Source organism: Chiroxiphia lanceolata, chromosome 25 (genome assembly GCF_009829145.1).
Source record: "Chiroxiphia lanceolata isolate bChiLan1 chromosome 25, bChiLan1.pri, whole genome shotgun sequence".
NCBI classification, from domain to species: Eukaryota; Metazoa; Chordata; class Aves; order Passeriformes; family Pipridae; genus Chiroxiphia; species Chiroxiphia lanceolata.
This window is the reverse complement of record NC_045661.1, coordinates 759367-774287: the sequence shown is the minus strand read 5'-3', so window position 1 is coordinate 774287 and position 14921 is coordinate 759367. Positions and strand designations below refer to the sequence as shown.

General features: G+C 60.9%; 1 protein-coding gene across 2 annotated transcripts in view; it reads left to right on the top strand.

The window, feature by feature from the left end:
* Positions 1-14921, top strand: part of ITPR3 (inositol 1,4,5-trisphosphate receptor type 3) — a 36072-nt gene that overhangs the window by 10329 nt on the left and 10822 nt on the right. For both annotated transcript variants that reach the window (XM_032710378.1, XM_032710377.1), the window contains exons 4-39: positions 395-481; positions 634-792; positions 901-999; positions 1111-1194; positions 2338-2484; positions 2591-2686; positions 3742-3792; positions 4316-4458; positions 4621-4720; positions 5001-5161; positions 5817-5958; positions 6170-6331; positions 6440-6612; positions 6710-6829; positions 6977-7159; positions 7244-7495; positions 7747-7891; positions 8054-8201; positions 8493-8689; positions 8785-8914; positions 9157-9214; positions 9349-9514; positions 9671-9835; positions 10025-10093; positions 10490-10615; positions 10763-10885; positions 11057-11257; positions 11608-11859; positions 11937-12062; positions 12359-12484; positions 12600-12720; positions 13417-13601; positions 13727-13875; positions 14000-14108; positions 14254-14344; positions 14581-14750. In XM_032710378.1, the coding sequence (XP_032566269.1) occupies positions 395-481; positions 634-792; positions 901-999; positions 1111-1194; positions 2338-2484; positions 2591-2686; positions 3742-3792; positions 4316-4458; positions 4621-4720; positions 5001-5161; positions 5817-5958; positions 6170-6331; positions 6440-6612; positions 6710-6829; positions 6977-7159; positions 7244-7495; positions 7747-7891; positions 8054-8201; positions 8493-8689; positions 8785-8914; positions 9157-9214; positions 9349-9514; positions 9671-9835; positions 10025-10093; positions 10490-10615; positions 10763-10885; positions 11057-11257; positions 11608-11859; positions 11937-12062; positions 12359-12484; positions 12600-12720; positions 13417-13601; positions 13727-13875; positions 14000-14108; positions 14254-14344; positions 14581-14750 (5016 nt within the window). The remainder of the gene's footprint in view (positions 1-394; positions 482-633; positions 793-900; positions 1000-1110; positions 1195-2337; positions 2485-2590; positions 2687-3741; positions 3793-4315; positions 4459-4620; positions 4721-5000; positions 5162-5816; positions 5959-6169; positions 6332-6439; positions 6613-6709; positions 6830-6976; positions 7160-7243; positions 7496-7746; positions 7892-8053; positions 8202-8492; positions 8690-8784; positions 8915-9156; positions 9215-9348; positions 9515-9670; positions 9836-10024; positions 10094-10489; positions 10616-10762; positions 10886-11056; positions 11258-11607; positions 11860-11936; positions 12063-12358; positions 12485-12599; positions 12721-13416; positions 13602-13726; positions 13876-13999; positions 14109-14253; positions 14345-14580; positions 14751-14921) is intronic.

The window sequence follows — 14921 nt, the reverse complement described above, 5'->3', positions numbered from 1 at the left end:
GGCACCTCTGGCACAGGGCCCCCGGCTCTTTGGTTTTGGTGCTGCCAGGAGCCCCCAGTGCCCACGGCCCCTGTGGTGGGTGTGTTGCCCCAGTCTCCAGTCCTCGTTCAGTGCTGCCCCCCGAGACCTGGCGTCTTGGAGGAATTCTGGGGCCATTTTGTCCCTGTCCTAATTTTTGAAGTCCTCAGTTTATGTGAGGACTCTTCTCACATGGATTCCATAGGGCTGCTCAGGGCCACCCCGTGGTCCCGGGCTGGGCTCTTGGAGGGCCACGTTGACCATACTCCGGAGGGCAGAGGGATGCTGATCCTCCCGGAGCTGAGGAGGCTCTGGGATATGCTCCTGGGGAGGGAGGAGGGTGCTGCTACACTCAGCTCTTCTCCTTTTGGATCAGCACGCAGCCCAGATGGAGCAGAAGCAGAACGAGACGGAGAACAAGAAGGTGCACGGGGACGTGGTGAAGTACGGCAGCGTCATACAGGTACCGGCCGGGCACCGCCCGTCCCCTGCGCTCCGGGAGCTGGGGGTGCACGGATCTGAGCCAGGCAGCTGCTGGGCTGGGGCTGGGGGGATCACTCTGGGAGCCCTTGGGGGGCTGCATTGCCACGGCTCATCCAGCGTTTGCTCCTCCAGCTCCTGCACATGAAGAGCAACAAGTACCTGACGGTGAACAAGCGGCTGCCGGCGCTGCTGGAGAAAAACGCCATGCGGGTCACGCTGGATGCCACCGGCAACGAGGGCTCCTGGCTCTTCATCCAGCCCTTCTGGAAGCTGAGGAGCAACGGGGATAACGTGAGGAGCCCCTAAATGACACTATACAGAGAGCACCGTGCCAGGGCTCTGCTCCCCGCCCGGTGCCCGGTCTCACCCTCGCTCCCCCTTTCCCATTTTGCTCCCCAGGTAGTCGTGGGAGACAAAGTCATCCTGAACCCCGTCAACGCCGGGCAGCCGCTGCACGCCAGCAACTACGAGCTGGCTGACAACGCTGGCTGCAAGGAGGTACTGGGGGGCCTGGGCAGGGCTGGTCTCAGGGCTTGCCTGTTGTTTTTCCCTTCTTCTTCCTTTCTCTCCTTGCCCCAGGGATCATGACCGTGCTCTTTTGCTCCTTAGGTGAACTCTGTCAATTGTAACACCAGCTGGAAAATCAACCTGTTCATGCAGTTCTGCGACCACATGGAGGAAGTGCTGAAAGGGGTAAGGAAGGAGGTTTGGCTGCTCAGACCTGGCAGGCTCCAGGGAGGCAGCCCCAGTCCCCTGCGGGGACAGGACGTGTGAACAGCCATTTGGCTCTGTGACAAGGGCAGAAAGGAGGTCCTACCTTGAGGACTGTAATTTCTGGGAGAACTTATCACTTGGAGAACAGAACAGCAAGCAGGAGGGGGATATTTTAGTATCTGATGGCAGCAGGTGCCTGAGGGCATGAAATTACCCTCTGCCTCAGGGTGTTAAATTGGCTCTCGAGGACAAGCCGAGGCCCACGCGGTGCTGCAGTGAGGCAGTGGCTTCTTGCTGCGAGGACAATTCTCAGCTGCTCAGCCCTGCAGCAGGGCTGGCTGTTGCCTGGGAAAGGAACTTTCCCTGCCGAGCTATTGTTCAGGGCCGAGGTCCTCCAGGAAGCAGCTGGATGGATGTGGATTGTTATGATCTTACAGACCTTCATCCCCAGGCGCTGCGCTCACCCCAAAGCTTCCCACATCCTCCTTCCCGGGGTGTTAATGCCTTAAACACATTGGTGAGAGGAGCCTCTGCCCACTCCGAGGGTGTAAAGTGATGGATTCACATCCCTTTGTATCCGGGGGTGGGAGCAGAGGAGTTACCTGCCTGGGTGACAGGAGTGGTGGCAGTGCAGGGTGTCCCATCCCCTGTCCCTGTGCAAGGTGCCCTCCCTGGGCTCCAAGGACTGTTTGTGCTGCCTGAGGCAGGTTTTAGCACAGCTCAGGTAGGTCAGATGGAAAGAGTGACAGTGCCCTGCCATCCTCAGGGTCCCACAGTCCTGCCACACAGCTGGGAGCTGTGCTCTGCTCTGGAGCATGGATGGGAGGAATCCCATCCCCTTTGCAGGGTAAGGATGGGTCACAGGAGGAGATAAATCACCTTGTAGGAGAACCATGGAACAATTTCTTCACTGAATGAGTGGTTAAACATTGGAACAGGCAGTGGTGGAGTCACCATCCCTGGAAGTGTTCAAAAAGCCAGCAGATGTGGCACTTCACAGCATGGTTCAGTTGGCATTGGTGGTATTCGCACAAAGGTTGGACTTGATCTTGGGCATCTTTTCCAACCTTAATGATTCCACGATTCTTTGTCCCTGGGTCTCACCGCCGTGTCCTGGTGCAGGGGGATGTGGTGAGGCTGTTCCACGCCGAGCAGGAGAAGTTCCTGACCTGTGATGAGTACAAGGGCAAGCTGCACGTCTTCCTCCGCACCACCCTGAGGCAGTCGGCCACCTCGGCCACCAGCTCCAACGCCCTGTGGGAGGTGGAGGTGAGCAGGGAGGGGATGGAGAGTGTGTTTGGAGGATTTTGGGGTACCTGCATGGGCATCCCAGTCCCTCAGCCCCACGTACTGAGCTCTGCTCTGCCTCTCCCAGGTGGTCCACCACGACCCGTGCCGAGGGGGGGCCGGGCACTGGAACGGCTTGTACCGCTTCAAGCACCTCGCCACGGGCAACTACCTGGCAGCAGAGGTAAGGGGGTGAGCAGAGGGGTGCAGGAGCATGCCCTGCCCTGGAGAGGCTGTGCCACCCCTAGCAAAGGCAGTGCCCACCTCGGGCAGTGCAGCAATGCCCAGCATCACCTCTGGCCCCGTGGCTCCTCTTTGCTCACAGCAGACGTTGGCACCAGGGCTGTGAAAATCACACTGACCTGGTTGTGGGGCTGGGCTTTCCCCCCTGACATCCTCTGCCCTGTGGTGAAGGGGTTCACTTGCCAAAATGGCAGTTTCTGGCTCCTTTTCTGGCCCAGGGGGCCAGGAGAGGGGTGGTTGGGGCTTTTCATTGCTCACCCTGTTCCAAGGAACTGAATGGCACAACCCGGTGGTGACTCATCCTGCTGTCCTTGCCTGGGGAGGGTGGGGGCAAAATCTGGGGCTGGAAACACCATCTGCCAAGTTTTTTCACTCCTATTTAAGGCAGCTCAAGGCCTCCTGATAGAGGCACAAAGGAGTTGCTGCACTTAGATAATGTGGTTTATTTGACACTGGTGAGCTGCCACAACCAAGGGCTGTGCTCTGCTGCCAGGGAAGCAGGGGCATCCTGGGGACACCGTGTGCCAACGTGCTCCCTGACTGGAGAAGACACCCAAGGGCAGCCCCTAGGGCCCTTCCACCACTGCGGGGTGGAAAACAGTAAATATTGGTGCTCTGGAATGGGTGCTTTGAACCCAAAGACACTTGGCTGACATCTGCAGAGGGAAGAAGACCTCAGACTGCCCCCCATCCTGGACTGATGCTGCTGGCAAGGCCAGCGTTGCTCACTGAGAGCTCAGCCTTGAGCCTCCAGAGAGTTCTTGCAACCACACAGAGCCTGGGTCTGCTCCCTGGGGCTCCCCCTGCCCCCCTCATGGGGCCAGAGCCTTGGGCACTGGGTGCAGGTCACGTCCTCCAGCCCCACCCAGGCAGGTTTCCTCTCGGTGATGTGTTCAAGGAAGGCAGGAATAGGGACAACAGCCCGTGCTCAGGGGTTTGGAGGGACCTCGTGGGAGGACTGACAGCTGTCTTTCATCTCCCTCTTTAACTTTCCAGGAAAACCCAAGTTATAAAGGAGACGTGGCTGAGCCCAAAGCAGTGCCCACGGTGAGCTGTGTTGCAGCCCCGCTGCAGAACCGCTGCTGCCGCTGCCCCAACCCCGCCGGCCCTGGGCCAGTGCCCCAAAGCAGGGAAATGCCCCAAAACAGAGCCTGCTGGGGGACGTGCCCGTGCCTGGGGCCAAGGCTGCCCCGCTGCCAGCACAGCTTCCCACAGCCCACGCTTAGAGCAGTGTCCCCTGTCCCACCCGTGACAGGACCCTGCCGAAACCTGGCACAGTGGTCCCGGTGCATGTTGGCTCCCCAGGCCACGGGGAAGTGCTGCTAGAGAGAGAGTTGGACGTTCAGAGGGTTTTTTCTTAGCTGCTGGTGAGGTTTGGAGAAGGGGGGGCCTCGTAGCTCAGGTGCCTCACGCTGCGCTTGTGCTCTGCAGCCCCTCGTGCGTGTGCGCGGCTCAGCCCCGCGGCCGAGCGAAGCTTCTGCTGCGTGTGCCCTGTGCCACGGGGTTCTGGGCACTGCGGGGAGCCTGGGCCCGGCCCCACAGCGGGCTCAGAGCCCCCGTCCCCGTGCAGGGCAGCAGCAGCCGTGCCAGCCGCAGGAACACGGGCGAGAAGATCAAGTACCGGCTGGTGGCCGTGCCCCACGGCAACGACATCGCCTCCCTCTTCGAGCTGGACCCCACCACGCTGCAGAAGACGGACTCCTTCGTCCCACGGTACGTCAGCACGAGCCCCATGGAGGGCCCGGGGTAAGGAGGGGAGGCTTCAAGGCGTGGTGTGAAAGTTTGGGCAGTCTGTTCTTACGGGAGCTGTGCCGGGGTGAGGGGGGAGTGCTGCTGTGTCCCCATGGGGGTCACAGGACGTTGTGCTGTTTGCAGGAACTCCTACGTGAGGCTGCGCCACCTCTGCACCAACACCTGGATCCAGAGCACCAACGTGCCCATTGACATCGACGAGGAGAGGCCCATCCGCCTCATGGTGTGGTCCCACTCCCTCCTCCTATGCCCAAACTCATCCCCTGTGTCCAATAGCTCTTTGTGTGCTCCTGCCCTCCCAGCACCCAGGCCTTTCCAGGGACTGAAACACCCTGGAAGATCCAAGGGCACCAGCCTGGAGCCCATCCTAGTCACCTAGAGCCCACCCAGCCCTCCTGATGGGGACAAACCGGGTCACTGGCGTCAGCTGGGTGGTGGCAGATTGTGGGGACACGCTTGACACTGCCCTGTGTGTGTGACACTGCTTTTCTGTTGCTTCCCAGCTGGGCACGTGCCCCACCAAGGAAGACAAAGAAGCTTTTGCCATCGTCTCTGTGCCTGTGTCCGAGATCCGGGACCTGGACTTCGCCAACGACGCCAGCTCGATGCTGGCCAACGTGGTGGAGAAGATGAACGAGGGTTTCCTCAGCCAGAACGACCGGAGGTAAAGGGCTGTCTCCCCTGGGAGCTGGGGCTGGGCTCCTCCAAGGGCTCCCCAGCATCTCTGCAGGATAAGGCCCCTGCCTGGCCCTGGTGCCAGCCCTGTCTCGCTTTCCTGCCCACATCCCAAATCCACGCCTGCTTCTCCCAGGAGCCTGCGAGGAAACCCGATAAGGGCCCGGCCCTGCTCCGGCCCCTCCTTTGCTGCTAGAAAAATATCCGAGGGGCTGGAGATGGCCCCACGATAGGGGCAGCCACATTAGTCACCGTATTATTTTTAGGTGGGTGGGTTCCTGGTGCTTCCTGAGCAAACACAGATCCCTGCGGGACAGAAGGAGCCGCTTCCGCCCTGCCAGCCCTCCCCGTGCAGGTCCCTCAGGGGTGACCAAGGGGGCAGAGGCATTTAATGCCAAATCCCTGGCACAAGCCATGGGCAAAGCCCCTGGCATTTACCCTGGCACGTATCGGAACCACAGGGGCTGGAGATCCAGCTGTTGAACTCCATCAGGGAGTGGAGGGTTGGGCAGCAGCTTCCCTGGCAGGCTTCTGAGCCCTGACAGGGGCTCTTTGGTCCCTCAAAACCCACCAGCATCACTACAGGGACCCAAGGCTGAGCAGGTGGGCAGCCCCCAGCCCACTTGCACTGTGCCCCTTCACAGGTTCGTGATCCAGCTGTTGGAGGACTTGGTGTTTTTCGTCAGCGATGTCCCCAACAATGGCCAGAACGTGCTGGACATCGTGGTGACCAAACCCAACCGGGAGCGGCAGAAGCTGATGCGGGAGCAGAACATCCTGAAGCAGGTGGGTGTCCCTGGGGCCCTGCACCCCAGCAAGGCTGGGTCCTGTGGAAATGTCCTGTCCTGTCCAGGGTCACACTGGGGGCCAGAGGTCTGGAAAACCCCATGGAGCAGGCTCTGGTCTCCAGGTCACGCCCCAGGGGTGCACCAAGCCTGCTGTCCAGCCATGCACAGGGGTGGAGCAGGACACAGCGCTTACCTCTGCTTTTGGGCAGATCTTCGGGATCCTGAAGGCCCCCTTCAAGGACAAGGGTGGGGAAGGGCCCCTGGTGAGGCTGGAAGAACTGTCAGACCAGAAGAATGCTCCCTACCAGTACATGTTCCGGCTGTGCTACCGCGTGCTCCGGCACTCCCAGGAGGACTATCGCAAGAACCAGGTGCTTGGGGGTCACCCCCCATCCCACCCCGTGTTTCAGAACCCCGGGGCACTGCCGAGGTCTTGGTGGGGCAGGGGGCACGTGCTCACCAGCTCTCTGCCCCTGCAGGAGCACATTGCCAAGCAGTTCGGGATGATGCAGTCCCAGATCGGGTACGACATCCTGGCCGAGGACACCATCACGGCCCTGCTGCACAACAACCGCAAGCTGCTGGAGAAGCACATCACCAAGACCGAGGTGGAGACCTTCGTCAGCCTCGTGCGCAAGAACCGCGAGCCCCGGTGGGTGTCCGGGGGGGGCCGTCCCTCAGGGCTCTGGGGTGGGGGCAGGGGACCCCCAGGACCCCCCCTCTCACAGCGAGCTGCCCCTGCTTGGCAGGTTTCTGGACTACCTGTCGGACCTGTGTGTGTCCAACCACATCGCCATCCCCGTCACCCAGGAGCTGATCTGCAAGTGTGTCCTGGACTCCAAGAACAGCGACATCCTCATCAAAACGGAGTGAGTGCCCCAGGGAGGGGCTTTCCACGGTGGGGTGGGTGCCTGGTCCTGCCTCCACCAGCTCCCGTGGTTAAACCCCATCACCCCTTGAGGTGCAGCCACTCCATCCACGGGAACATCTCCAGATTTATCCCTTTCCTGTCCTAGGCTGAGGCCGGTGAAGGAGATGTCCCAGTCCCACGAGTACCTGAGCATCGAGTACTCGGAGGAGGAGGTCTGGCTCACCTGGACGGACAAGAACAACGACCACCACGAGAAAAGCATCCGGCAGCTGGCACAGGAGGCCCGGGCTGGCAATGCCCATGATGAGAATGTCCTCAGCTACTACAGGTGATGATCCCGTGGCATCTCCTCTCCAGGTGAGGGTGTGAGGGTTGCATGGCCTCACTCCCTCTCCCCCTCACCCCTGGGCAGGTACCAGCTGAAGCTCTTTGCCCGCATGTGCCTGGACCGCCAGTACTTGGCCATCAAGGAGATCTCCCAGCAGCTGGGAGTGGACCTGATCTTCCTCTGCATGGCAGATGAGATGCTGCCCTTCGACCTGCGGGCGTCCTTCTGCCACCTCATGCTGCACGTGCACGTGGACAGGGACCCCCAGGAGCTGGTGATGCCCGTCAAGTTTGCACGGCTCTGGACCGAGATCCCCACGGCCATCACGATCAAAGAGTGAGACACACTGGGGCTCACGGGGGCTTTGAGGGGCAGGGCAGGAGGAGGGGTGGCAGATGCTGTGGCAGGGACTGGGAGGGGAGCGTTTGTCGAGTGACTCGGGTAGGTCTCGGCCCTCAGAAGGAAGTGGGCAATCTGTCACGGGCGTCACTGCTGGCCACGATGGCTCAGCAGCTGCCTGGACAGTGCTCCTGCCTGGAGGAGGAGACTCGTTGCCACCCAGCTGACCCCAACATCTCCCCTGGCAGCTACGACTCCAACCTCAACGTGTCGCGCGATGACAAGAAGAACAAGTTTGCCAGCACCATGGAGTTCGTGGAGGACTACCTCAACAACGTGGTGAGCGAGGCCGTGCCCTTCGCCAACGAGGAGAAGAACAAGCTCACCTTCGAGGTGCGAGTGCTGCCGGTGTCCCTGGCACTGGCAGGAGGTGACACGGTTTTTGTCACTGCCTGTGCCGTGTGCTGGGCATCCCTGGCCCCCACGTTTGATTCTCCTGCCCAGCCCCGAGCATGGCGAGGTCTGGAGTTCTGGAGTTGCCTTGTCGTTCCCCAGGTCGTCAGCCTTGCCCACAACCTCATCTACTTCGGGTTCTACAGCTTCAGCGAGCTGCTGCGCCTGACACGGACCCTGCTGGGCATCATCGACTGCGTCCAGAACCCCCAGCTGATGATGCAGGCGGTCTACAATGATGAGGTGACAGGTGAGTCCCTGTCCTGAAACAGGAAGGGCTTTTCCATGGTCTGCCCAGTGCTTTCCAGTTTTAGTTGCAAGAAAACAAGCCACTGGTTTGCTGACAGGGAAGCTGTGGCTGGGTGGGCACTGGCTGTGCACTGTGGGGAACCCTTGGCCGTGCCAGGGAAACGTCCAGTCCCTCCCACTCATTCTCTGGTGAAATCTACAGCATCTTCCAGTCTAAGGGGGTCCTTCCTTGGTCCTCTGCCACCTCCCTCTCCATCCACACTAACTCTGCCTGCTGTGGCTGCCTCTGCAGGGAAGAACGTGCGGAGGTCGATCCAGGGCGTGGGGCAGATGATGACCACCATGGTGCTGAGCAGGAAACAGTCCATCTTCAGCCCTCCAAGCCTCAGTGCTGGGTCAGCCCCAGAGCAAGTGGACAGAGGGAGGAGCATTGAGAACGAGAACATTGTGGTGATGGAGACCAAGCTGAAGATCCTGGAGATCTTGCAGGTTGGAGCCAGTGGGGCTGCGATCTTCTGATGCAGAAGGACAGTTGGCATGAAGAGGGCACTCACTTCTGCTTTCTTCTTCCTCACTGCTCCCAGTTCATCCTGAACGTGCGGCTGGACTACAGGATCTCCTACCTGCTCTCCGTCTTCAAGAAGGAGTTTGTGGAAGTTTACCCCATGCAGGACAGCGCGGCCGATGGGACAGCTCCAGCCTTTGACTCCACAAGTAACTCTCCCACTTTGCTCCTGGTGCACCCCCAGCTCAGCAAACCCACGGGCTGGCAGGACACGGGTGGCAGAGGTGGCAGCTCCTGCAGCGTCTGCTGCCGGCAGGGAGTGTGGGGTGGGGTGAGGTACCTGCTGTGGATGCTTGGGGCAGGGGCAGGGAGCTGGGTTGGTTCCTGTGGGTTCCTTCCAGCACCCAGGAAGGCGCTGGGCACCCCTTTCACTGCCTCCCTCTGCCCTCAGCTGCAGCCATGAACCTGGACCGGATCGGCGAGCACGCGGAGGCCATGTTCGGTGTGGGGTGAGTTATCCTAGAGACAGGAGGGCTCTTCCCCTCCTGGCCATCCTGCTGAGGCTGGGAGCTGCAGGTGATGAGGGAGAGGAGGCTCTAAAGGCTGCTCCCACGGCGCTGTGACGCTCCCATCCCGGCTGCAGGAAGTCGAGCAGCATGTTGGAGGTGGATGACGAGGGAGGGAGGATGTTTCTGCGGGTGCTGATCCACCTGACGATGCACGACTACCCCCCGCTCATCTCCGGCTCCCTGCAGCTCCTCTTCAAGCACTTCAGCCAGAGGCAGGAGGTCCTGCACACCTTCAAACAGGTGACCCTGGGGGGACGCTGCTCTGGAGCACCCTGAGTGCCCCACGCTTGCCTGTGGATGCAGAATTTGAGATGGGGCCTGAGAGGGAGTTCTGGGAGAGAGGAAGGGAGGGGGGTTTGTACCCCAGACTGGAAACCCCTGGGAATGTCACTGCAGGTTCAACTCCTGATCTCAGCCCAGGATGTGGAGAACTACAAGGTGATCAAGTCTGAGCTGGACAAACTCCGCACCATGGTGGAGAAATCAGAGCTCTGGGTGGACAAGAAGGGCAGCAGCAAAGGGGACAGTGCAGTGGAGGGGAACAAGAAGGAGAAGAAGGAGGTGAGAACCCTCAGCAAGACCCTGGGAACCGGGGTGGGGAAGCAGTGGGAGGCAGAGGGGGGCTCACCTCAGTCCAACCCCTCACCCCTCTCAGAGGGCCGTGCACCCTCTCCCTGGAGGAGGCTCCAGGAGGGTCCTGCGGGTGTGACTGTGCCCAGTGGGACCCTGGTGCTGTTGTGTCCCTTGCAGCACGGTGCCGACGAGGAGGTCATTGCTCCGGGAGAGAAGAGCAGTGAGAACTATCAGATAGTCAAGGGGGTGAGTGAGACCAAACCCCACCTCAGGGCTGTTCCCAGGGGCACGGCTGGGTGCACCTGCAGGAAGGGATGGAATCCTGGGGTGATCTCCAAGCTTTTCTGGGGTTCAGGAGAAACGAGTCCAAGCCAGGGCTTGTTCCTGCCAGCTCAGCACAGGGAGGAGCTGTCACATCCCCGGGGCTGTGAGTGAGCCTTACTCTGGGGGGACGGGAGGGGACTGGGGAGGTGACAGGTACGAGGGCTCAGCGTGGGGCTGCAGGGAGGATTTGTGAGGGGGTGCCAGGGAGCACTTGGGTTTGTGGAGGAGGCATCTGGACTGCAAGCGAGCCCCAGTGCTGGTGGCCATCCTGAGGGGCCCCACACTCAGCTCCTCTCCGTGGTGGTGCCTCTGTCCCAGATCCTGGAGCGGCTCAATAAGATGTGCGGGGTCGGGGAGCAGGTCCGCAAGAAGCAGCAGCGGCTGCTCAAGAACATGGACGCCCACAAAGTGATGCTGGACCTGCTGCAGATCCCGTATGAGAAGGTGGGTGGGCAGAAACCCACTGGTCCTGAGTGCCCAGGGCAAGGGGGAGATGCAGGGACCCCCCTGCATGGTGGCTGGGCAGGCAGTGGGGCAGCATCTCCTGCCACTCTCCATCCTTCCCAGCTCTGGGTCTTTCTCCTTCCTCAGGGGGATGCCAAGATGATGGAGATCCTGAAGTTCACCCACCAGTTCCTGCAGAAGTTTTGTGCTGGCAATCAGGAAAACCAGGCCCTGCTGCACAAACACCTCAACCTGTTCCTGACCCCGGGGGTAAGGAGGGGCCAGCACAGGGAGCAGCACAGGGAGGAATTCGGTGCCACTCCTGGGGCTGAGAGCGAGGGATGGAAAAGCCAGGAGGAGACCCTGGAGAGGAAGGGGCAGGGTGGGAGGGGGGGGCTGTTCCTGCAGCCCCCAGGCCTCACTCTGTGCCCCGGTCCACAGCTGCTGGAGGCAGAGACAATGCAGCACATCTTCCTCAACAACTACCAGCTCTGCTCGGAGATCAACGAGACGGTGCCGCAGCACTTCATCCACTGCGTGGCCACCCACGGCCGCCACGTGCAGTACCTCGACTTCCTGCACACCATCATCAAGGCCGAGGGCAAGTACGTCAAGAAGTGCCAGGACATGATCATGACTGAGGTGAGCACCAGTCCCTGCCAGCGGGGCGGGAGCGGGGGCTGTGCCAGGGCATCGCTCTTGGAACCTGCACCATTGGCTTCTTCCTTGAGGAAGAGCCTTCCAGCCATGCTGGCTCCTCCCTGGAGTAAGAAACATCTCCAGGAGCCCAATGCAAAGTCCAAGAGGCAGTTTTGGAGTCCCACGAGCTGTGATTTTTGATTGCACTGCAAATGCCCAGTTTTCCCTGCAGACACATGCCCCTGTCACCCTTCACTGTCCACTGCTGTCCCCCTTCTGCAGGGGACACCGTTGGCCTTGGAGGTTTCTGACCCTCCTTTTGCAGAGTGGTGACCACTGCCCCTCCCCTGCAGCTCACCAACGCCGGGGACGACGTGGTGGTTTTCTACAATGACAAGGCTTCCCTGGCCACCCTCCTGGAGATGATGACGGCGGCCAGGGACGGGGTGGAGGAGAACAGTCCCCTGATGTACCACATCTCCCTGGTGGACCTGCTGGCTGCCTGTGCTGAGGGCAAGAACGTCTACACGGAGATCAAGTGCACGTCCCTGCTGCCCCTGGAGGACGTGGTGCGGGTGGTGACACACGAGGATTGCATCACGGAGGTACGGGGGGCCCGTCAGGGGGGCGATGGTGGCTTTGCACCAGCTGCCCTCTGATGGTGCCCCTGCCCCCCTGGCAGGTGAAGATGGCCTATGTGAACTTCGTCAACCACTGCTACGTGGACACGGAGGTGGAGATGAAGGAGATCTACACCAGCAACCACATCTGGACTCTGTTTGAGAACTTCACCCTGGACATGGCCCAGGTGCAGGGGGAGGGTTGGGTGGGAGGGACGCAGCAGCAGTGGCTCGGATGGGGACAGGTTGATGTCCCCAAGGCTCCCTCAAAGCCGCCCGTGGGACATGGGCACGGTGGGGACTCGTGTAGCTGCTACTGTAGGAGCTGGGGAGTGGTCAGGGCTCTCTGTCATGGAGCCAGGAGCTGTGTCACCCACCACGTCCTTCAGCTCAGCACAGTCCTGGCAGCACCATGTGCCAGCAGCATCTGGCCAGACGTGAGCCCCCCGCCCTGGTGCCATCAGCATCCTCCCTGTGCTCACAGATGTGCAAGAAGCGGGAGAAGCGCCTGCCAGATGCCACGCTGGAGAAGTATGTGCTGACAGTGGTGCTGGACACCATCAACGCCTTCTTCAGCTCCCCCTTCTCGGAGAACAGCACCTCGCTGCAGGTGACAGGGCACTGCACAGGCAGGGTGGCTGGGGGAGGAAAACAGCTCCTCCAGCCCCCCAAAACGAGGTCTGGACACCTTGTGCTGACACACACCTGCCTGCTTTCTCCTTCAGACCCACCAGACCATCGTGGTGCAGCTTCTCCAGTCCACCATGAGGCTGCTGGAGTGTCCCTGGCTGCAGCAGCAGCACAAGAGCTCAGTGGAGTCCTGCATCCGCACGCTGGCCATGGTCGGTAAGAGCTGTGCCCAGCACCCACAGGACAAGGGACACTGCCACCCCGGGCTGCCTGAGCCCCAGCAGGGAGCAGGAGCCACCATCCCTCCCGCAGGGATGCCCCAGTGAGGGGCTGCTGGCTGGGAACAGGGAGGTTCAGCTCCAGGCTGTGCTTTCTCTTGAGCTGTGGCTCAGCACGGCTGGGGTGGTGTGGGGATAACCAGAGCCTGGGCTTGGCTGGGAGCTCCCTGGTGTGTCCCTGCCTGGACACAAAGCCAGCATTTATGGTGGTTTTCCCTGGCCAGGGCTTTGCCCTCAGCGTGCAGCTGCCTGACTCAGGATGAGGGTTGTTAGCACTGAGTCACCGTGGAAAGGATTGCTGATGGTTGGGCACTGGGTGGGGATTTCCCTTTGGAATTTGGGGCAGGGTGCTTACAACATCTCCATGCTGGGCTTTCCCAACCAAAAAGTGTAGCTGCTGCCTCCTTCCACCCGATGCTGGGCTGGGGTGGCTGGGGGTGATGTTGTGCTGCAGTGGGAGGGATGGGTGGAAACACTCCGGCCCCCACTGGCCTAAAGGAGTTTATTCCTGTGTTTAACCCAAATCTCTGCTGCAAAAGACGTGAATGCTGGTGAAGGGGTGCCTGGCCCCGGGCAGGGTGGTGGGACACAGCTGGGTCGGGGCTGTGCCCAACCCTGGCCCCGTGTCCCGCAGCCAAGAGCCGCTCGATCGCGCTGCCCATGGACCTGGACGCCCACGTCAGCTCCCTGCTCAACAGCAGCTCCAGCAGCACCGTGCAGAGGAACACCTCCAGCTACAAGACAGCCACACGCACCTTCCCCCGCGTCTCCACCACCCCCAACCAGTGGGACTACAAGAACATCATAGAGAAGCTGCAGGTCAGGGCAGGGAGGGGGTGACGTGGATCGGGTGGCAGGAAGGCGCTGGCATTGCAGGGGCCCTCTGCCATGCCCATGGCTCCTGGATGTGCTCTGGCCCTGAAGGTGTGTGCTGTGGCTTGTAGGACATCATCACTGCCCTGGAGGATCGCCTGAAGCCGCTGGTGGAGGCCGAGCTGTCCGTGCTGGTGGACGTCCTGCACCGGCCAGAGCTGCTCTTCATGGAGGGGACGGAGGCGTTCCAGCGCTGCGAGAGCGGGGGGTTCCTGTCCAAGTGAGGGCCAGGGGGTGCTGGGAGTGCTGGGAGGGGCTGGGTTGTGCCTGGAGGGTGGTGGGATGGTTCCCTCAGGTCCCCTCTGGTCCCTCCCAGCTGTGTGACAATGGCTTTGCTGTGCCAGGCTGGTGCAGCACACCAAGGACCTCATGGAGACGGAGGAGAAGCTCTGCATCAAGGTGCTGAGGACACTGCAGCAGATGCTGGTGAAGAGGAACAAGTACGGTGAGAGGGTGAGCATTGTGGGCCCATGGTGCATCCAACAGCCCCTCTTTCCAGGCTGGCAGAGCCCTCCCGTGCACCCAGGGGTGCTCAGCCTGTTCTGCCCTGGCACTGTCCCTGCCCTGGGGCACTCATGACGTGTGTTTGTCTTGGCAGGGCAACCTGCTGAGGAAAACACTCATGAACAATTACCTGCAGAACAAGAGGTCCAGCTCCAAAGGGGAGATGGGGGATGCTGCTGGGGGAGGTGAGTGCCCCTCTCCTGCTCCTCCCCTGCCTCTCTGCACTGCTCACACACATCCAAGTCCTGGCTCCTGACCCATGATGGGGTCAAGCCTGTAGGTAGTTGCTATGACCCCACATCCATGGGAGTAAAGGATTTGGGGAGATGAAAGGATGGACTGAGGCGCCCCAGCAGTGATGTAGCTGTGCTGGTTCTGCTGCGCTCCCACACCATCACATCCATCGTGTCCTCCCACACAGGCCAGGACCAGGACTGGTCTGCCATCGCCGCTGTCCAGTGCCGGCTGGACCGGGAAGGGGCCACCAAGTTGGTGGCTGATCTCATCATGAACACCAAGAATGAGAAGATCTTCCAGGAGAGCATCCTGCTGGCCATCCGGCTGCTGGACGGCGGCAACACCGAGATCCAGGTGCTGGGGGGGATCGTGCAGCCGGGGTTTGGTGTGGGCAGTGTGACAGTTCCAGCACAGGGACGGTGTGGGCACAGGGCAGGGCTCAGCTCTGGGCAGTGGGTTTAGCCAAAGTACCTCTTGGTTGCCTGTGTTTGTGCCAAAATGTGATGGTTTGAGCTTTCCAGCTCT